Source organism: Pogona vitticeps, chromosome 2 (assembly GCF_051106095.1).
Source record: "Pogona vitticeps strain Pit_001003342236 chromosome 2, PviZW2.1, whole genome shotgun sequence".
In the NCBI taxonomy this organism is placed as follows: Eukaryota; Metazoa; Chordata; class Lepidosauria; order Squamata; family Agamidae; genus Pogona; species Pogona vitticeps.
The window spans coordinates 58,674,142-58,697,722 of NC_135784.1; the positions used below are offsets into that span (position 1 = coordinate 58,674,142).

Genomic DNA, 23,581 nt, shown 5'->3' on the forward strand with positions numbered 1-23,581 from the left:
ATGTGCGAGGTGTCTAGTGTAGGTTTCGGTTGGCTTGTTTGGCATTTGTTAAATTTCTGTTTTTGTCTGGCTGTGTGGTTCACCATTTCTTTTTCCATCTTTCTGTAGGAGAGGGTTTCGATTTTGTCCCAATCTTGACTTCTCAAATTTTTGTGGCTGATATTGATGTGTAGGAATAGTAGTTCTTTGTGGAGTCCAGGTTTTTGCGGGTTGTGTGGACACAAAAGACCAGCTAATGACACCCATCAATCACAGTGACAGATAATCTCTCCCTTTTATCACAACAATACACCCACAGCAAAAAACATGCTGATCACCACAATCACCCATCTCCTGAAAAGGACAAAAGCTGATCCCACAGTTATAAATATTCAACTATCCAAACAAATTGCACTAGAGTACAGACAGAGTTCTGACTCCTGTCCTCTGAAGATGCCGGCCACAGAGACTGGCTCAACGTTAGGAAGAACAACCTTCAGAATACGGCGAAAGAGCTCAAAAACCCCACAACAACCAAAAGAGCTTGACTCCTTAAAGACTTCTCTGTTTCACTATGAGCTTTGTAGATTACAAATTATGTCTCAGCAAGTGGATCCTCAATTACCCCATAAGTATGATTAGCCCAAGAATTCTGTGCCTCACCTTTGAGAATTTTGCCATGCTTTCTTCTCCTCTGAATATTTTCATTTCTATCAAATTGATTAAGAATGATGGAAATTCTTGTGTAAGAAATTTTAATCAGAATAAGGAACTAAGATCCTTTACCAAAAAAGGTGCCATGGGCCAGTACAAGTTGTACACTTGTACAAAGAAGACAGTGCTCTTTGTGAGCTTCCATGCAGTCCCATATAGGCCTGGTTTCATTATAGTATTTTGTATGCTCAGGGCACTGTCATGTGTGCCAACTGTTGGAATTATAGCAACCTGCATATTAGGGCTTTAAGAGGTTTAGATGGGAGGGACTTTAAGGCTGTATATCAATCACAAAATATAAGCCAATTGTTCCCTCTCTACCTCAGATGCCTTTTTCAGTTTGTCCAAGAGACTGGATGGTGGCCAGTGCCCTGCTTGCAAAACACACTCTTTTCTCAGAGTCTGCCTATAGTGATGTCTTCTTAAGTTCCTGACTTTGATCTTTGACTTTTCAACTTCTCTTGTGGATTGGTTTGACTTAGCCTTTAACTCCGATTATTTTATTTCATGTGTATGTTGCCTCAGGAGTACTCATAATTTTGTTGTGAATGGGAGATGTTTCAGTGGCCCAAATCCTCTAGCAAATCACACTACAGTAGGTCCATTGAATTATGGGGATTTGGTGAGTCAACACCATAAGTTCCAAGATTCAGACAGACCTACTGTAGCTATCATAGAATCATAGAAAAATGAAGTTGGAAGGGGCCTACAAGGCCATCAATTCCAACCTCCTGCTCAATGCAGAAAACTATGATCCAATTTAACACAATAAGTTAGAGCAGGCCCATTTGAATCAATGGAACTTAGAAGAGTTGACTCACTAAGTGCCCTTTGTTTCAGTGGGCTTACTCTGGTGCAATTTACTGTGATAAACAACAGAATTTTGGCCAACAGTTTGTTCATTAAATATGGTTCTTCTTGAGTGAGCCATGGCCTCTGGTATTCAACATGTTCTGTGTTTTTCACCTTTAATGTCCAGCCAGCTGTGGGCCTTCCCTGGCTGCCCTTAGGCTTTTAGATCTGTTTGATTAACTGTAGTGGGGAGGCAGGAAATGAGGAGATCAAACGCTTTCCTGTTCTGGAGTGGGAGCATCCATTTAATCCCATCAGGGGGCATGCCCTTTCCATCTTGAGATACAGTAAAAAAATTCTGACTTTTAACGTGAGTTTTGCAAGGCAGTTATTCCCAGCATAGGTGTTGTTGGATTAAAAAGTTTATCACCTTTAATATGATCTGGATTGGTGGGAGTTGTAGTCTCACAACAAGGTCAGTCAACGTAGGCCTAAAGAGTTTCTGAGTGGAGAGACTTTTGTTTTTGCCATTGAGTAATCTGGAATGCTTCTATGTATGCGGCTTGAAGATAACAGAACCTGTGCGGCCACCCAATTTTGTACATATTTCTCTTTCATAAAATATCACTGGCAGCAGATTGATTCATATATACAGTGGCAAATTTGGAAGTGTGTGTTCATCACGATAGACCCCATACAGTATTAAGAAAATTGCAGACATGGAGGCCATAGAATCAGTGCATATCAACAATTGAGGATGAGGGCTTATGTGCAGCTCATAACGCTTAATTGTCCATTCAAGGAAAACCCACCCTCAAATACTTTACATTATTTCAGTGATAGCTTGCAACAGGGTACTTGTCCTGGAAAAATTCATTTCTGGTGTGTCACCAAAATACCACCAACGATCATGGGTGGTCATTTTGAAGAATAAAACAATTGATTGTGTGAGGAAAAGTCTATTCAAATCATTCTGGCTTGAAAAAAGTTGAAGTCACCAGTGGCAGAGGAAAAAACACAGGAGTAAAAAAAGGCTGGACTGAATTGGTCTTTTTGTGTCATGTGATCAGTTTTTTAAAAAGCAAATTCATCCATTTTCCACCCACAGCAAATCCCAGAATATTTGACTGTGCAGTCACACCCTGTGTATTTTATGTTTGGAATTATCTCATAGTTGAAGGGTTGTCAGAGGACAGCCCTTCCCTCCCTCCTTCCTTCCTTCCTTCCTTCCTTCCTTCCTTCCTTCCTTCCTTCCTTCCTTTTGAAAGCATGGTTTGTCTGAAGAGTTGTCCAGTGCAAGACTGATTTAAAAGTGAAGAACAGTAAGAGGTGGGAAATTAGAGGTCACAAAGTTGCTATTGGCATCTGGGCAGTGCACTAAGAAAGCATGCTGGTTGGCTGGTCATAGCCTTCCCGACTATAGCAAAAATAACTGTTTGTTTCCTCTTTATGTTGCAGTGTTGATTTTTCTGGTTGCCCACAGATCACCATATCTATTATTATTTATTAGATTTATACTGTATCTCAATTTTATGCAAACCTGTGCCTCTTCTTTCATCTTGTGAAATTTAAATAGCCATAGTACAGTTCAGTTTGTATTGGGCACTGCATGATTGCAAATATTCCATACATGGAGAAACAGCACATCAGGAAGAAACCTGCACTGCAAGCATTTTCTCTTACATCTAGTATTTGATAGATTTATTTTTAAGTTCCTTATCCTAGTACTCCAGACAGCAGATGGATAAATGACATGAATGATTTCTTCCATAGTTTATATGCTTTTATAATGTATTGTTTCTGGGAAAATCCATTTCCCTCCTAGCTGCTGTGAGGATTGCAACTAACCTCAAGGGAACAGGGACTTCTGAGCATGATGACAGATAATATCATAGTCCAAGTTACCCAGAAAGTCCTGGGACTTCAATCCTGTGAGCTCTGGCTCCCCTGGATATACTGTATCATATACCATAGGAACCCTATGGATCCTTGAGTCCAGTGCCTGACAAGGAGGCATAGTGGAGCATCAGACTCCCAATCACTGGCTCTGCAGCCAGAGACCTAAACCACTGAGCTATCCAGAAATTCATTTATAGAATCATAGAATCACAGAGTTGGAAGAGACCACAGGGGCCATTGAGTCCAACCCCCTGCCATGCAGGAGCTCCATCAAAGTACATGGCCATCCAGCCTCTGCTTAAAAACCTCCAAAGAAGGAGACTCCACCAGACTCCAAGGCAGCCTATTCCACTGCTGACCAGCTCCAACTGTCAGAAAGTTCTTCCTGAGATTCAGGTGGAATCTCTTTTCCTGTAGTTTGAAGCCATTGCTCCTTGTCCTAGTGTCTGGAGCCATGGAAAACAAACCTGTCTCTTCCTCACCATCCTTTCAGATATCTAAACATGGCTATCATGTCTCCTCCTAACCTTCTTTTTGTAAGGCTAAACATTACCAGCTCCCTAAGCTGCTCCTCATAGGACATGGCTTCCAGACCTTTGACCATTTTGGTTGCCCTCCTCTGGACACGTTCCAGGTTGTCAACATCCTTCTTGAACTGAGCTGCCCAGAACTGGACACAATACTCCAGGTGAGGTCTGACCAAAGCAGAATGGAGTGGTACTATCACTTCCCTTGAGCTAGACACTAGACTCCTATTGATGCAACAAAGAATTGCATTGGCTTTCTTGGCAGACACATCACACTGCTGACTCATGTTCAGTTTGTGGTCTATTGATGTCAAGCTGACTGGACAATAATTATTTAGATCTTCTTTTCCCCCTTTTTTTTGAAGATAGAGACAACATTTGCTCTCCTCCAATCTGTGGGGACTTCTCCCGTTCTCCAAGAATTCTCGAATATTATTGCCAATAGTTCTGAAATTACTTCTGCCAGTTCTTTTAATATCCTTGAATGTAATATGTCTGGCCTTGGAGACTTGAATTCATTTAGAGTAGCCAGGTATTCCTGCACTACTTCTCTACCTATTCTGTGCTGCATTTCCCTCACTACATCACCTGCTCTTCACCCCTCAGGTTAAGCATTATTTTCCTTTTTGGGGAAAACTGAGGCAAAGGTGTTGAGAAGTTCAGGCTTTTCCCTGTCGTCTGTTAGTAGTTGGCCGTATTTTTCGCGCAGCGATCCTATCATTTCCTTGTTTTTCCTTTTGCTGTGGGCATAATTTAAAAAGCCCTTTTCACTGTTTTTAATCTGTCTGGCAAGCCTGAGTTTATTCTGCACTTTTACTTTTCTTACCTATTTGCTTGTATTCCTCTTTGGTATTTTCCCCATTTTTCTGTTTCTTGTACATGTTTTTTAATACTTATTCAGTTGAAAGTTCTTTAGTCAAACATTCTGGTTTCTTTAGACATCTCCCATTTTCCCTTCTTATTGGAACAGTTTTAGATTGTGCCTTTAGTATCTCCCTTTTAAGAAATTCCTTTCCATACTGAACTCCCTTCTCTTTCAGCATCTTTGTCCATGGAATTATAGCAGTAATTCCCTAAGTTTACTGAAATTGGCCTTCTTAACGTCTAGAATGCATGTCTCACTGCACTTGGCTTCCTCTTCCCACTGTATAACAAATTCTAAAAGAGCATGGTCGCTCCCACCTAAGGATCCCACCACTTCACCCCCATTAACAAGGTCATCCCTGTTGGTTAATAACAGTTCAAAAATAGATGATCCCCTTGTTGCCTCTTCCACCTTCTGGACCTTGAAATTGTCTGCAAGCCAAGTGAGGTATTTGCTGTACCTTATTTTCTTGGCAGAGTTTGACTGCCAACATATATCAGGATAGTTGAAATCTCCCATCACTACTGCATCTCTCTCTTTTGAATGTGTGGCCATCTGCTCCAGGAAAGCATCATCCAACTCCTTGGGCTGGCTTGGGGGCCTGTTGTATACCTAAACAATGACATCCCATTTGTTTCTCTTCCCCTTAATTCTTATCCAGATGCTCTCAACCTGGATTCCTGGATTTAAGTCCTGGATCTCTTCACAAGTATAAACATCCTTGACATATAAAGCTCCTCCTCCTCCTTTCTCGCTAGTTCTATCTCTCCGAAATAGTTTTTATACTCCCCAATAGCTACATTCCAGTCATGAGTTTCATACCACCAGGTTTCAGTGATACCTATTATATCATATTTATTTTGCTGTATTAAGAGTTCCAGTTCATCTTGTTTATTTCCCATACTCTGTGCATTGGTGTAGAGACATTTAGGACCATGTGTGTCTTTTTCCCCCTTGTTTTTCTCTAGTGCCCTGTTGGACTTTTCTCTCCAGCACATGCTGAATTTCTGCCCTGAAAACTAATGACTCCCTCCCCCCCATAACTCAATTTAAAGCTCTCCTGATCAGATTTGTGAGCCTCTTAACAAAAACAGTACTGCCAACAGCTGTGAGGTGCACCCCATCCCCTGCCCAAAGACTATCTTTGTGAAATAGCTGTTTTATATAGTGGCAGGAGCAAAAGCAATTGATTGCATGCGGTCAAGAGTGCAGACCTATGTATGTTTGTGTCTTGCCTTTAGATCTGATAGGCTGCCACCAAGGTTCCCTCTAAGCTGGGCATGTGTGTGTGTGCATCTCTGCCTCCCTGCACACAGCTGTCTTCATCATCCATGCAGCCATTGCATTAGGTTCCAGTCATGACAGAACCCAGTGTGCGGGAGCATGGATTCACACACGCACTCATGGTTGAAGTTGAGAGAAAGAGAGAGAGGTAGAGCCCCGCCCAGCAGGGCTGAAAAAGAGAGGGTACATTGGTTGCGACACTTCTAAATTCCCAAATATGATTACTGTGGAGTAGGCTTTATTTGTGCTAATATGATCCAAAGTGACTTTTACAGTCATAGGTTACGAAGAAGCTCTGATGCTTAACAGGGTGCCCTTTTGTAGCTTGCTATGCTCTAGCCGTGTTAGACAATTTCCAGTGCTCCCAGACAGCTGTGTATTATATAGTGCAGCATGGCTGGAGGGCATCAAGTTGCGCAAGTCCACAATAGAGCTTCATAAATCTACTTCAGGGAAATTAGTGAGTGGTGGTGATAATGAAATCAGTATTTGTTGCTGTATGCAATTGGAACTTTTATGCATTCTCAAGGGATCTTCCCACTGCTCCTCAGCACTCCGGGAGATGATCGGGGCTGATTTTCTAAACATGCTTCTTCTTTTCGGAAACTAATCTCCTCTGAGCACTTGCAATGATCAGACACTTGATAAGTATGTCAGTTTGGGGGCACTGGGAAGAACCCTTCTGTGCAGTAAATTATAGGCACTCTATCGAGCTGCAGCGAGATGCATTATAACTATGGCACCCTTGGGTTTCAGTAAAACATTTCATTCTACCAGTCCTAAAGTTTCTGTGATTTGATGCAGTCAATAAATGTATGGGGAAAGTGATTTGGGAGTTTTTATTTCCCGGCAAATAATACCTTCTTGGTTTAAAACAATGCATATAAGGAGTGAATTCCATATTTAATTATACAGTTGGGATTTTAAAAAGATGTTCCTTCAAATGTTGTTTCTGTTCTTTAGCACCCCTCACCAACACCCCTCTTTCTTCTTTATGCTGTGCTGCTTGAAGCCACATCATGAAGAGGTGACTTTGAAAGAAAAGGATGTAAGGGAATAGGTGATTGAATTCTACTCTAGTGATTTAGTGCTCTGTTGATATCCTGATGTATTATTCCATTTCCAGAGTTTCTTCGTAAGCATTATGGCAAGCCTGAGACTTATGGGAATGATGTTCTTTCACCCTTAAAGGGTTATCTCCTTAAAAATAAATCAGATTGGGCTATTATAACCAATCTACTGGAAAAGGTGCTACAGATTGTTAAAGATTGCATTAGTATTATGCTTAATATTATCTTCCATATGCATTCCCTCTACTGCCCTACCATGATGTTAAGTGACTCTCAAGCCCATTGCTCTGTCGACAATGACATGGATTTGATATAAAGACCACTTGCAAGCAGAGCTATAAGTAGAATAGGATAATGGGTTTTGACCCAAGATGCTGAAATTCAGAAGGTGCAAACATTTGCTTCTGGAAGGTCATGAGGTGGCCTGCCTCAAACATTTATGGTCCCGGCAGCCTCCTCAAGCAATATTTTGGAGCCTTCTTCTGCACCAGGCTCCAGATAGTGGGTCTCCCACAAGTGAAGAATCTTATGTGGGCTCTGTGTGGAAGCAGACTGTCCATCAGGCCTTCAGCCCCTGGTATTTCTCCCCATTCTTCTGACCTTTTCCCATGAATGGCTCATTCATGTGACCCACACTTAACCCTTTGTTAACAGAGCCCTTTGTGCCCAAACTGCAAGACAATGAGGTCCATCAATACAGTAATTGCAAGAGAATATGGGTCTGATAGTGTTGCACTGATGCCAGCTAGAACTAATGGGAGTTGCAATCCGGTAGCATCTTGACGGGCCACTGATTTTATTATTGTTGTTGTTGTTGTTGGTGGTGGTGGTGGTGGTGGGTGGTGAAAAAGCACGAAGCTACATCCTTGCAATGTGTACCAATTGTAAAGTTCTAAAGGATTTGCAAAAATGTTTACAAAGCACATTAAGGAATAACAGACAAATAACTTTTCATTACAGAATTGTATACTCAAGTTTCTTTTCCACTCCCCTTTTTGTAGATGATGGCCCTTATTCAAAAGGAAACAAAGACTCAGGTGGACTGGACACTGCTTTGGTCTCAAGGAGGCAAAGTATTCCAGGTAGGTGCAATACTGTGTTACCCATGTATTGCTATTTAAATGTCTATGCAACATGCATGATCAGGTTCTTTGTTTATTTATGACTATGTATACGTCTATGTCAACTTTGGCATCAAATTTTCACGTTCACCCTCTTACTAGAAATCTGAGATCTGCTGTTTGGAGCCTGGCGCAGAAGAAATACACTTGGAATTTAAAAAATTCTAAACCAAAGATTTTAAATTTTTTCTGACTACTGGAACTGAACAGAGATCACAGTTCCGCCATACAAAAATCCACTCCCAGATACCTAGGGCTTTCTTCATTACTTGTATAATTTAGGGTGAAGGTAAAAGTCATGCTGTTGCTGTATTGGCGAAGGCTTTCACGGCCGGGATCTAATGGTTGTTGTGGGTTTTTCGGGCTTCTTGGCCGTGTTCTGAAAGTGCTTCTTCCTAATGTTTCGCCAGTCTCTGTGGCTGGCATCTTCAGAGGACAGCAAACTGTGCAGTTTGCTGTCCTCTGAAGATGCCAGCCACAGAGACTGGCGAAACGTTAGGAAGAACCACTATCAGAACACGGCCAAGAAACCCGAAAAACCCACAACAACCATGCTGTTGCTGTTATAGGTTTTCCGTTTTTTTAAGGAGTCAGATATTTTTACTGAGTTACAGAGGATCACCCAGATATTTACCAGTAAATCCAATTCTGCCCATTCTTCTTCATTTAGATGTGGGCTGGGGAGCTAGATTGGTCCTTGGGAACAAAGGACGTCACAAGGTGTTGACTCCTACCCCTCATGCCATTCATCTACCATTTTGCCCTTCTGCCTTCCAGACCTTCTTGTCCTCTTCTCCATACAGAGATAGACATGTTCTCTTTACCTGAGGAATGCTTTTGTTATCTCTGATCTTGCAGGTATCCAGCATCCCTGCCCTTCTTGCATCTCCCATTGAGAGCTCTGTTGGGGATGGGTGGACATGGAACCCCATGGTTACCTTATATCAGGGATAACAGCAAGATTGCCTTGCCTGTGGCTTGCCTTTCCAGGTGGAAAGCAAGAAGCAGGAAAGGAATTAATCCAGCTACAAGGGGTGGAGCTTCAGGGACTGAGCAAATCATCCGTTGGGCCCTTCTGGGCAGGATTAGGCTCTTAAGGTAAAGGGCTCCAACACCATTAGGCATGGTCAAACTGTGATTTAAAATATGAGTTCCATAAAGACCCAGAAATATGAGCTCCAGAAGGATCTCTCCAAACTGGGAGAATGGGCAGAAAAATGGCAAGTGTGTCTCAAATATTAAAAAAAATGTAAAATAATGCACATTGAAGGGAGAAAAATTAAAATTTTAGTTATCAGCTAATGGGTTCTGAGCTCTCTGTGATGGATCAGGAAAGAGATCTTGGTGTGCTGATGGACAGCTCGTTGAAAGCATCAAACCAGTGTGCGGCAGCAGGGAAGAAGGCCAATTCCATGCTAGGTATCATTAAAAAGGGGATTGAAAATAAAACAGCCAACATTATAATGATAATGTACAAAATGCTGGTAAGGCTGGACCTGGAGTATTGCATACAGTTCTGGTCGCCGCACCTCAAAAAAAGACATAGTATAACTGGAAAAGGTAGAGCAGAGAGCAACTAAAATGATAACTGGGGTGGGGCACCTCCCTTATGAGAAAAGGCTACAGTGTTTGGGGCTCTGTAGTCTGGAGAAAAGGCACCCAAGGGGGGGGACATGACTGAGACGTATACAGTTATGGAGGGAAGGATAAAGTGGACAAAGGAAAGTTCTTTTCCCTCTCACACAATACCAGAATCAGGGGATATCCACTCAAATTGAGTGTTGGGAGAGTGAGAATAGACAAAAGAAAATATTTCCTTTACCAGCATGTTGTTCATCTGTAGAACTCCTTGCCACAGGATGTGGTGGTGGCATCTGGCCTAGATGCCTTGAAAAGGGGATTGGACAGATTCCTGGATGAAAAATCCGTCACAGGTGACAAGCCATGATGGGGATGTATATTCTCCAGGCTTAGAAGGAAGGTATCTTCAACTGCCAGATGCAGAGGAGGAGTATAAGGAGAAAAGTCTCTAGTTGTCTCGTGTGCTCCCAGAGGCATCTGGTGGGGCCACTGTGAGATACAGGAAGCTGGACTAGATGGGCCCTTGGCCTGATCCAGCAGGGCTTTTCTTACGTTCTTATGAGTTCTGTATATGTGTAAAGGTAGAATCTACTGATTTTCAACTTTTGATCCTCTAGATCTTTTGAACTACAGCTTTCCTAATTCTTGACCATTAGCTATGCCCAAGGTTGCTGATAGTTGAAGCCTAACAGCAACTGGAAATTTGAGGGCCAGGGATAATAGCAACCCACTGTTCAGGTTGAAAAAGGAATAAAGAACAAGAGTGATCTCTCTATCAGATTCTTGTTTCGTATATCATAAATTGTTGTGGAATTGTTCATGATTTGAGTAACATGCTATTGTTCTTTTAAAATAAAATACGGAAGTCAATCTGAAATTCCACATAAATAGTAAAAAGATTCTAAACAATCTTAATCAGATTGAAGCACTATTTAAAACACTATTTCATACTTGCTCCCAAAGCATTAGAATTAACTGTAATAATTGTATTATATATGTTTATTTTAATGTTTTAACCTATGGAAGCTGCCCCAAGTAGACGTAGTCTAGAGGGGCAGGGTAAAAATCGAATGAATGAATGAATGAATGAATGAATGAATGAATGAATGACTCTCAGGACCACTGTGTGAAATTCAGGTAGATGTAACGCCTGAGAACTAGGGCACATGAGAACTCTGGTAAGGTCTTATCACTGCTTTTGACCCCTATTTGCTGATGCAGAGCCTGATTAAAGGTCTTAAGTTTCTCACTTCCCTTTCCTTACTCAGACACATCTTGCTAATTTTCACTGAGGAAGTATTTGTTCTTCAGAATCCACAGTTCCTTCTGCATTAATTACATTGTTGTGATACTGTGTAATACTAATGTGATCAGATGATATTTCAGTATTTTTAGTGACCCTGAACACTCTTTCCTAGTACCTGTAACTATTGGGTTGACAACTATATATGTTATAATCATTCACAGAGGGGACACAAAAATATGTTCTACACTGTACTGCTTCCTGAGAGAAGAGGCCGTAGTGAAGTACTCTCTAGCTGGGCCAGAAAATGAAATTGGAAAAGCCCACCTCAAAGGAGAGGTATTTCAATAAACCTAATTCTTCCTTGGCTAGGGTTAAATTCTAAAATAGAAGAGTTCTAAGATAAAAAGCTCTAACACTTCTTAATTCTCCTCTGCTGTCAGTTCTTCAGTACAGCAGGTCTGACTCCCATTATTTACCTGGCTGGCAGAGTAGCTATGGAGCCCAGGGTGAAAAAAAAACAAGGGGTGGGGGGAAATGCCCGTTTTCCTCCCTCTTCACTGCCCTGACACTGTGGAAAGAATCTTTGTTTTCCTCCTGATGGGGATGCATTTCTGCAAGACAAACCTGATGTGATTCCTTTACATCAGAGGAGACAATTTCTGTGGACTGGAGGCTCAAATAACCAATTTACCTTCATTGTGAGATTCTGCATTGCCTCAGTCTAATTTAGGTTTATGTTCCATTGAGTCTTACAATTCAGCCTAAAGCTACTTAGTGTTGTTATTGCCCAAAGTCTGCCTACCCTCTTTGTCTGCTTCAGATTATTCCTGTTCAGGTACTTTCATGCGTTCTCAAACAAGCACTGATTGCATGGGTTGGACAGTGGCTATATTTATCCTTGGATATGTAGTCTTCAAAAGGCTGCAGAGTGTAATTGATTTAATATACTCAGACTTGTGACTGAGCAGAAACCAAGTATGTATTTCCTCTGCAGACATGCTTTTTGATTATCTCTGTCCTCCATCAATTTTTGCCTTCCAGTGTGATTCTATGTATCAGTGGAAAGTAGAGCCGGTTGAGGTCAGCGATCTCTACTTCAGTGTCAGTGTGTTTTAATTCCTTCTAAAGTAGTGATCATCACTGCTACATCACTGCCTGCCTTATGCTGCCTTGCTGCTTTATGGCTGAAATCCTGTTGCCTAAGATAGTAAATTGCACTAAATTAGGCCCATTGAATCAGTGGAGATGTGGTGAATCAACTCTTCCACAAGCTCTGTTTATTCAAAAGGGCCTATTCTAGTGCATCTTATTACACTAAACAGCAGAATTTCAGCTGGCGTGTGAACAGGTTTGAATTCATGGTACTCCTCATCAAAAGACAGGTCAGAATCCTATTGATGAGTTATTCTGCCACATGATAAAACACATAAGCTGCTGTGGCAGATTGCCTTTCCTTAAGAGGAATGGTTAAATAATGGAACTACTACCTTGTTAAGGAGCAACAGTTTGCCAACTTGACTTAGGCAGTACAGTGGACCCTCGACTTACAGATGGCTCGACTTAGAGTTTTCGAGTTACAGACTTCTCTGGCTGCAAAATTTAGATTCGACTTGCAGCCAGAGAATCAACTTACAGACCAGAAAAAAAAACAAAATGGAATAAAAATAGAATAAAAACCACTGGTTATGGGATTAATTGGTTTTCAGTGCATTGTAGGTCAATGGAGATTCGACTTACAGACTTTTCGACTTGCAGCCACCATTCCAATACGGATTAATTCCTTAAGTAGAGGGTCCACTGTATTCCTTAAGGGATAAGGGTGAGATATCCAGTAGGATTTGGACTATGGTTTTATAAGTGGACCTCACTGGGCATTAATTGTAAAAAAACAACAACCCTACTTCTTAGTTCAGTGACAGTGACTGAGAATGTTGGCGGGGAAGAATGTTAGTTATACGTATATGACTTCTCCTTGATTAAGAAAGGAATACAGTATTAGTGACACCTTCATCTTATATTTGCTTAAAGGTATTGGGGATGGAAATTCTTGCACATGGCTTGACCCCTCTCTGCATTGTACAAATGTCCTGGGGGGGGTGAAATATAAATAGGATTTAATCTTCAATATTATTTCCTTGATGGATGATTGTGCTCGTTAGGTGGGAGGAATTCTGTTAAGCAGTTGCCTAAACCAATTGTTAAGTCTTCTTTGAAGATGTAATAACAGTAGTGGCACACCATTAGTGTTTATTTGTTGCTTCTCTGAATTTTTGAGGAGGAAATTTGTGAAATTGTAGCCAGATGGCGCTCAGTTTGGAACAGCAGGGAATGGAGAGTAATGTCTGGCAGTTACTGAGATTCTGGACTGGCAGAAAGAAAAGCTACTGTACTTGCTGTCAATTAAATGATTCAATATTAAAGAGTGCTAAGAAATTAGAAGGCATCCTTGCAGTGTTAAAAGGAGGTACAGCAATCAATTAACTGCCTTCCAAACTGATGGCCGAGACATTATTCCCCACAACTGCCAGAAAGTATAGTCTTTGTGGTGAGGCCTGGTTTATGAAACATCACAGAAAAGAGTCATATTTCTCTGGGGGTTATATGAATTAAAGCATTCTGGTCTCTGGCTGGCATTTCTGGTGCTTTGGGGTGGTAAGTCTCAACACAGATTCATTATGCATAGTAGAAAGGGTAGCAGTGGTTCTAAAAAATTGGGTCTCCAGATGTTATTGGGCTGCTACTCCCAGAAATCCTGGCCAGCACAGCAAGTGATGGAAGCTTGTGGGAACTGCTATCCAAGAACATCTGGGGGACCCCAGTTTGAGAACCACTGATCTATACAGATGAAGGGTTTCATAAGATATGTCAGACACAAGAATTAAAATCAAGTGAGGCTTTATATTTATGTATTTACTACTGGGGAAGATTTCAACATAATCATAAGGTAACTGTTAATTTATGAACTTACAGTATTGCTGTCTCAGTCTGTGGAGAGTTGGTAGGAGACCCTTGATATATCCTCCATGTTGGTTTCACTTCCACCTGGTCTGAATAGGCTTATTAGAAGGACAAAGGACTGGGGGTGAGGGATAATCCCAGTTCTGCAGTCCTTCTCCACCCATTGTCATAGGTCATTAACAGTCGTTAACGGTGGTCTTTCTGGTGTGTGCCGTCCTAATCTTTCTTAGGATGAATGAAAGGGCAGCATGATAAATAGGAGACAGATCCTACCTAAGGCCTCCACCCCTGCTGAGTGAGGGATTTTCTATATGAACATGTATGGCCTCCCTGACCCCTCTCTCAAACCACTTATCTTCTGGGCCCCAAATGAGTACCAAGTTGGTCATCAAATGAGTGTCCTTTGTCCTTCAAATGAAGGAACACGGCTGATTGTGGTCCTGAGCCATTGCCCCTCCTGTGCTGGGCCATTCTCCTGTTTAGTGGCTGTTTGGTGTCTCCAATACAGAGCTCTGAACACTCCTCTTTGCATTGGACCACATATACGATATTGCTTCTGTTGTGTTTTGGTGTCCGGTCTTTTGGATGGACAAGTCTCTGCCTTAGTGTGTTTGTGGGTTTGAAGTGCATGGGTATGTCGTGTTTGCCAGAGCTTTTTGGATGACTGAGAATCTTCCCAGAAGTTTGAAGGGTTGTTCTTTGAGGTTTCCACTATGCGATTCTGGAGTGGCAGTTGTCAAAAGCATCATACCAGCTTAGCATATTACCAGAATACCATTCGTGGTCACGCTTGCCATTGTTTCTGAGAATACAACAACTGGTCATGCAGGGAAAAGTAATTGAATCATTCTGGCTTTTAAAAAAGAAGAAGTTATCAGTGGCAGAGGAAAGAAATTCAACATCAGAAGCAAAAAATAATGACTGTGGTGATTCAAATTGGCCTTCGTGTCATGTAATCAATTTTAAAAAAGCATATTCATCCATTTTCCACCCACAGCAACTCCCAAGATATTTAACTCTGAATTCACAGCCTGTTTGTCCTATGTTAGAGAAGTGTCCCAAAGTGGAAGGACTGTCAGAGGGCAGACCATTTGATTTGATTTGATTTGGTTTGGTTTTGAAAGCGTGGTTTGTTTGAAGAGCAGTCCACTGCAAGATTGATTTAAAAGTGAAGAACGGTAAGAAGCCAAACACTGAGGTCATGAAGTTACTATTGGCACCTGGCCAGTGCACAAAGAAAGTATGCTGGTCAGCTGGTCATACCCTTCCCCTCTATAGCAAGGGGAATTTTTGTCCTCCTTAAGTTACAGTAAAGTTTTTTCAGTTTGCATCCATACAGACAGATTAGCTGATGCAAATGTTAAGCAAGCCCATGCCTTTTCTTTGTCCTAGGATACTTAAATAGCTACTATACAACATAGTTTGTATGCAGCACTGCAGGATTTCACATATCCTATACATCGAGAAATAACACATCAGGAAGAAACCTACACTCAAGCATTTCCTCTGTCATCTAGCATTAGGGGTGTGTGTGTTTTTTAAAAAGTTCCTTATCCCAATGCTCCAGGCAGCAGATGGATAAATGGCATGAATGATTGCTTCCATAGTTTATATCTTTTAAAAAAAGAAGAAGAAGAAATCATTTATTTATGCAATACATAAGCGAAGTTCTTATGAAGGAGTTACTCATGCAATTTCCTCCCTATGCAGTCTGCAGTGCAGAGATTAGGAGAGCTTTCCCCCATCCCTGAGTGAAAATTGTCTTCTGTGCCTCAGTATAATCTCTCAGAGGCCTTGTGCTGGTAGGAATGGGGTGGCAAAGCCAGCAGAAGGCAGTGCCAAGGTCAAAAGAGAGAAAGGACACCTGCTTTTTTTCCACGTGTACTCCTCCTGTTCCCTCTTTCCTCTTTTTCCATACCCAGCAAGCTGATCATTCTGCCCAGAGGGCTCCATTGATATAGTTTGCAGAGGGCTTTTGAAACCAGACCACCTACAGGGTGACATGCAGGTTGATCAAGAAAACTAGCTATTCTACCATCATGGCTTGTCAACATGTGGTAGATGTTCCAAGCCGAAGATCTTCTTGCAAATTTTTAAGAATATTTTTTGTTGTTAAATGCCATCACATCACCTCGGACTTAAGGTGACCTATGAATGAGCAATTTCCAACATGTCCTATCCTCAACTGCCCTGCTCAGTTCTTGAAAACTCAAGCCCATGGATCTGCTCATCTTGTATTTGGCCTTCCTCTTTTCCTGCTGCCTTCCACTTTTCTAAGCATTTTCATCTTTTCCAAAGAATCCTGTCTTCTCATGATTGCCCAAAGTAGGACAGTCTTAGTTTCGTTATTTTTGCCTCTAGAGATCTTTTCCCACTTCCTTTACTTTCAACACAGGGATGTCTCTGCTCCTAACTGGGCCCTGTTTGTATTGTATTGTGTGAATGGTAGAAGGTAGGCTACACTTACTTTACTGGCTTTACTTTTTAAGAAAAGCCATGTGTACAACATAAATATCAATGTCCATGCTCTCTTGTTTCAGCAATAGAGAGTAGCAAGCAAATATCTCATCTGGACACACACACAACCTGCTAGAAAGTTCACATATAAGACTTACACTTTTCTGCCTTATATCATGCATAAAATTGATAGACACTAGCTGTAATCAGCTTCACAGACCACCAGGATAATAAATATTGTTGCTAGTGTAACCCCTATTGGCTCAACCCAAAGGGGTGGGGCTAAAAAGAGTGGAGCTGTGACTATGAGGTTTGAATCAGAAAGAGCAAGGGAGCTGAAGAGGTTGGAGTTGCTGTTGCTACTTAGACTGCTAAGGCCCTTGCAATTCTACAAGCAACTTCTGTATTGGTGCTGTTGCTGAGGTCTTGGGCAAACAGATTGTAAAATTTTTTGTTATAATTATAACAACTATAATACCACCCAAAGTAGACCCAGTCTAGATGGGTGGGGTATAAATCTAATAAAATAAATAAAAATAAATAATTGTTCATATTGTCTGTTATATAACTGCGAACAAGAAGAGATTAACTTTGTGAAATTTTATTTGCAAGGTTCATCAATAGATGTCTAAAGAAATAACCCCATAAGACTTAACAGTGTTACACTAGGGCAATAGCTTTTTGGTGTTTAATGGCAAAACAGGACCAGATTCCCAGCACCTACAGACACACTGTAGTCAAACAAAAACTTCTCAAGATAAAAAGAAAAGGTAAAAAGGGAGAAAGACAGAAAAAAGGAGGGCCTATTATCAGTTACAGGACCACAAACAAGACTGTAAGCTACCTAAATGTGAATTTCAGATCCAGTAGGATATTCCCCGTATTACCAGGCATAATATTCTTACTCTCTAGAAGACCAAAGAAAGTACAGTATTCTGTCCTCCCTATGGTTTACACATCTTGTTGCTTAGCATAATAAACTGCAGTAGACATATTGAATCAATAGGGTTTTAGTGAATCAATTCTTCTGTAATGTTCCACTGATTTAAATAGTCCTGCCCTAACTGTGATTTGCTATACTAAAATAAATTGCACTTAGGTGGGCCCATTTGAATCAATGGAACGTATAACTATCTTGAAGAAAAGGTGGAACTCTTGCAGAGCATGACAAAAGGGGGTGGGGGTGGAAAACCCTCTATAGCCAATCTTATCTCAATGCTTCTGTCACCCACATCTTATTTCTTTCCCAAAATAGCATTTATTTGTACTTTGGGATGAGGACAAAGAAATATTAGTGTTGGAGTGCTGGGATGTATTTTTCACACTTGAATCAAACAGTTTATTTACCTTTATGCCAGCAAGAGGTAAGGTGCACCAAAATAAAGCCCCATAAAATGGTGTCTCTTGTTCTGTGACCAGATTCCATTGATCATTCTACTAGTACAAGCTTTCCTTCCAGCTAAAAGACCTGAAAGAGAGTCTGACAAAATAGCTGGACATACATCCTTGGCCCATTCAAATGCTAAAAGAATACTCATTGATACTGCTGTCATTAAAAGCCTCCAGCTGGACAATCTGAGCCCTTTATGAATTCCAAAATGTGGAATGCTGAAGGCCACACTCACTCTATCATCTGAAGAATCCCAAGACTCAGCAGTAAAAGAAATCCTGCAGCAGTGATGCCATCAGGAAAAAAAAAACATGATGGAGCAATTTATACTCGTAGAGCTCACCCACTGGGATCCTAATTTGCTAATGGCAGTGTCCATCCGGACCAATTTTGATGAATCTTACTTAGGGTAAAGTTGCTAGTAATGTTGCAGTGCTTTTATTTTTCTAATGGTGTATTCAGACTACACAAGGAGTATCGCGCTCTACGTGGGGCTACCTTTGAGGCTGACGCGGAAACTCCAAGTGGTGCAGAATGCGGCGGCCAGACTCCTAAGTGGAGCTCGAAGATACCATCACATTTCTCCTATTCTGGCCGCGCTGCATTGGCTGCCCATTCAGTTCCGCGTTGACTTCAAAGTTCTGACGCTTACGTTTAAAGCCCTAAACGGTTTAGGGCCTCGATACTTGGCGGAACGCTTACTCCCACCCAGTTCTACCCGTGTCACCCGAGCGAGTCAGGAGGTGAGGCTGAGGAGCCTGACGCCGAGGGAGGCCCGGAAGGAAAAGACAAGAAACCGGGCCTTCTCGGCGGTGGCTCCTCGCCTCTGGAACAACTTACCTCCTGACATTCGCGCAGCTCCCTCGCTGGGTATTTTCAAGAAACAACTGAAAACATGGATGTTTAGGCAGGCCTTCCCCCTTTCTACCTAACACTTTCTTTTTCTGTTATAATATATCCCGTTTCTCGCCATCTTTGGGAAAAAAATTTTTTTATTCTATCTTAATTTATGTAAATTATTATTTGTGATGTGGTTTGTTATATGTTTCTTTTTTAAATGCATGTTGTAAGCCGCCTAGAGTGGTCACAATTGACTAGATAGGTGGGGTATAAATGAAATAAATAAATAAATAAATAAAAAATCTTCTCAGGACAACCAGATTCCCAAGAGATATTATGTGAATCATGTCCAGGGCCATCTTGGGCATTGTGCAGCTTCAGCCACACCAAGAGATCCCAAAAATGTATTCCCGAAGGCTTTCACGGCCGGGATCTGATGGTTGTTGTGGGTTTTTCGGGCTCTTAGGCCGTGTTCTGAAGGTTGTTCTTCCTAACGTTTCGCCAGTCTCTGTGGCCGGCATCTTCAGAGGACAGTACTCCCTGCAGTAGAGTGTGAGGAGCTGTTGACAATTCTCAAAGCTTTAATCTGAAGGGTATGAAGCTGGATCAGAAACATCCATGTAAGAGGCTGAAGCTTGAAGCTGGCAGGTATAATCTAGCAATGGCGTGATATACTGTAGCATCACAAGAATTCTCCTGTCTACAGACCACCAGAAATATTCCTCAACAAATTTAACCTGGACTTGCATTTACATACTCCCCATTTCCCTTCCCCTCTTCTTCTTCTGGTGTTTAATACTCTCCTGCTGGAAATAGCTGTTTTTGTCTTCATCTCTCCATTTAACCCCATCCGTCTTCCCTAATTGGTCTGTAATTGCTGCCAGCTGTCCTAGGTAGCAGCTGTCTGTACTATCTCTTGGTTGCAGCTGTGTTTGTGTGGAGTCCTGTTGACCTTTCGGGGTGCTTCACCCTCTTTCTGTGATGCTCCCTAAGTAGGGCAGGGGCCACATGGCCAGACCTCCAGTGATTTTATTTGTTGCTTCTTTTACATATATATGAGTGCATGAAAGTCCCTCTGCACGTCTTGCCAAGGTGCCCATTCTGAAATCATAACCTGAATAGCCGAAGACTGTGTTTTCTCCAGTGACCTCGCAACTGTAGGCCTTCAGAGCTATTTTAACACAGTAAGACAGATTATTCCATTCTCCTCACTCTCACTATTCTTTTTTTTTTTTTAAAGAAAGATGGTTACTCGACATACTGACTGCTTTCCTTTCAACCACAGACTGTTAAAATCCATAAATGCTTTAACTGAATTAATTTTATGGATTTGATTTTATTTGCCTCAGCATCATTTCTGGTGAGCCCCAAGTAGAGTAAGATTTTGACCGCATGACAGCCCTACCCTTAGGCAGAGTGAGACCACTATATCAGGCAGCAGGTGCTATGAATGGCAGGAGCTGTCTGTTGGCTGTTTCTCCAGTGCTCCCTTGTGGGAGATACGCAGATAAGAGTTCTGTGTGCCACTTACCCTGTCTTGTACTGAATGGGCCTTAAAACAACCTGATGCCCTCAAGGGCGGGGAGGATAGTGTTTCATTTGCAGTATTAAACTGGCAGTCCAAGCTCGCCATCTGAAAGTGGAGTAGGGATGATGAAGGCACTCTCTTCAGAGACTGGTTCTAAAAATTGTGTTCCCCGTACATAATATGTTAGGTTTGTAGTGTTGTGGCCGAAACTGCACTCTTCAGAAAAACCTGACTGAATCTGCATTTTTCCACCACAAGTTTTTCGGCTTGCCCATTCCCCACCGCACTCTCATTTGCCGCCCCCCCTTGAACCCCCAATATGATTGCTCTTGCTGTCATCTCTTCATTCCCCCCTCCTGCATCTCCATTCATGCATGAGGATGTGCAATTCCTGGTGATGTCTTTCATCCAAAACTTATTTATTTATTTTAATGTACATAGACGGATATAAGATGTGGAGACAAATTACAATCAAAGTCTGCACGTGCTCATAAATGCCTCTTTTAAAAGGGGGGGGTGTTCAGAGGGGGGCATGACGTTCCCCTCAAGTGACATTGTGTTCAGCCATTAGATGCCCTCGGTTGCCGTGTGCAGCCCCCCACCCACATTGCAACATCTCCCACCACATGCTGGATTACAACAAAGAAAACAGCTCTGAGATTTGAACATGGGCTATAAGTGGGGTCACACCTGTTTGCAGCGAATTTGCAGCAACTGCACTTTCCCAGTTTATTACACTGGTGCATTTCAGCTAATGTGTAATGGCGTAGTATAAAAAATTTCCCGTGCTCATTTTGATGCTCTTCATAACCAGCCACTTTCCACTTACCAGGAATGTCCAAAAATGCAAGCAGGTAGATTAATCCATAGCAAAACAATTGAGGAGCAGGTATTTTGTGAAGTTGATGGATCTTAATTGCCCATTCAAGACTAAATCATACTCAGATATTTTGCATTACAGCAGGCATAGCTTTGAGAAAACCTGCTTCTGTTCTAGCTACTATGAGGATTGCATCTAAGCTCAGAGGGAAAATGATAGGCTTAGGGAGTGTAGCAGATGATGGCATAGTCCCTTTTACTTAGCATGTCCTGGGGCTTCAGAGCGATGAGCCTGTTGCTAGGCCTATTCCTTGTCCCTGGACTCCCAAGTTGTAGTGGTGTTGAGGAGTTTCTTTTACAATTCCATTCAGTGTGCCAGTTACCAACTCTCCTGAGTCAACTTCACTTGGCCAAGAGCCACTCATGTCTTAATTGTATGGCATCTTAACTATTGTAATATGCTGTACAGGGCACTAACCTGGGGAAGCATCCAGGACCTTCCATTTGACCAGATGTGCACAACTAGGCTGAAAACCGGCATGTGATATTAGGGTCTCAACACCCTCAACACTGAAAAACCTGCTGAGCTTGTTAATTGCCTCCTTGGGTTTTAACTTTTTAAATGCCTAAACAACTTAAGACATGGTTGGCTAAGTGGCGGGTCTCTCCCATCATAAATCTTTGTTGCTGTCAAGATCTCTGAAAGACACACTCTTGGGAATGCCAACATCTTCAAAAGGCATGTGTTGCTCCAGGAGAATGGAATGTGCTGCCTTTTATGATGCAGCCACTTCCCATTCATGGTTTTTAGAAAGGATGTGAAGACACATTCATTTCCAACCGGCATTGAAACCTAATGAAAATTTATTGTGTGGTTTTACCTATCTTACTTATAAATCAAGGTGGTTTTAATGGGTTTATTTGTTTGACAAATGTAATTAATCAGTCACTGTGGTGTTTTATCTCTGGGAGCAAGATCCTCCTGGATTGGTTTTGGTTTGATTCAACTATACCTGCTGAACTGGGAATTGAACTGACTCTTTGCTGCTTTTTATTTCCAGAGGAATTCAGAGGAGTCACCATTGTGGAGCTGATTAAAAAAGAGGGCAGCACTCTTGGATTAACTATATCTGGTGGCACAGACAAAGACGGGAAGCCAAGAGTCTCCAACCTGAGACCAGGGGGACTGGCAGCACGGTAAAGACAGTCTCATGGATCATATTGTGGGTGTAGGGTGAGGCTGAAGGCTGTCATGATGACCTGCAAGTTGGCTCTTAAAAATGACAAACACACAAAAGCAAAAATATCACAGCTCTTTGGCCATGCCAGGTATGCCAAAGGATAAAATATGGCTGGGGACCCTCATGCTGGTAGCCTTCTGTTTTGGACTACCACTCCTATCATCCTCAAACAGAAAAGGTGATAATTAGGGAGATTGTAGTCCAAAACATGGGAGGGGGCTAGCAGTTTGGAGAGACTGGTTTAAAAAAAAACCTAGCACAAATGGAGTGGAAAGGCTTATAAATGCTTTCTTGAGCTTTGCCACTTAAGACTTGATTGCTTGCTATTTAACAAGAGTACCCTATAATTCCTCTCCCCATATTCTTCCTCATTGACCTACTCCACCATATTAATTGTTGATGGGACATTCAGTTAGCAACTAAAATTCAATATTGCTCTGTATGGGGTCTATTCCATAAGTGTCACTGTTCATCTCATTAAGTGTCTATGTCTAATTAGCCACTAAAGCTGCAGTCTCATATAATGTGCATTGTGAAAAGCCATCCATGGAAAGATCTGGTAGAGCTGTTTTGTTTCGTATGTTACAGGAGTGACCAGCTAAATGTCGGTGACTACATTAAATCGGTGAATGGGATTAACCTGACCAAATTGAGACATGATGAAATCATAAGCTTGTTGAAGAATGTAGGGGAAAGAGTAGTATTAGAGGTAGAATATGAGCTACCACTTGCAGGTGAGTACCTCCCTGATCATCTAGTGTTTGCTGTAGCTTTTTATAAACTGGTGGTGCTTTGGGATGGAGATGATTGTCCCTCCTCTTCTTTCCTTTCATGCAAATAAGTAAAGTTGCCTGGGTCATTGGATTACTTCTCCGCCCAGTGAATTCTACTGGCAGCAGCTTCTCCATATTTTCAGTCTCCATATTCCCAGCCTTTCTTTCACTCTCCATATTTCTAGCCTTTTTAAATTGGTTGCTAGTGACTGAAACTGGAACCCTTTCTGTGAAAAGTATTCTTTCTATGAATGGGAGCTCTTTCCATTCATGGAGGTGTTATGGTGTGACCCTACTTTGTATATTCACCTATTTTTCCCATGGTGGGAGAACCACTAATGAACATTTAACTGCACTATTGCTCATAAAAATTTAACAGGACTAAAGATTTTGCAGGCATTAACAAGTGTGGGAAGGCAGATCAGTGCCCCCTGTAGCTGATGTCCCAGATTGTATTGCCTTTGGATATTTGAGCAAAAGGTCTAATCGGATTCTCA

At 41.7% G+C, this 23,581-nt stretch overlaps 1 protein-coding gene across 8 annotated transcripts in view; it reads left to right on the forward strand.

The window, feature by feature from the left end:
* Positions 1 to 23,581, forward strand: part of GRIP2 (glutamate receptor interacting protein 2) — a 557,587-nt gene that overhangs the window by 419,694 nt on the left and 114,312 nt on the right. For all 8 annotated transcript variants that reach the window (XM_072989504.2, XM_072989505.2, XM_078385239.1 and 5 more), the window contains exons 2-4: positions 8,132 to 8,212; positions 22,132 to 22,267; positions 22,900 to 23,045. In XM_072989504.2, the coding sequence (XP_072845605.1) occupies positions 8,132 to 8,212; positions 22,132 to 22,267; positions 22,900 to 23,045 (363 nt within the window). The remainder of the gene's footprint in view (positions 1 to 8,131; positions 8,213 to 22,131; positions 22,268 to 22,899; positions 23,046 to 23,581) is intronic.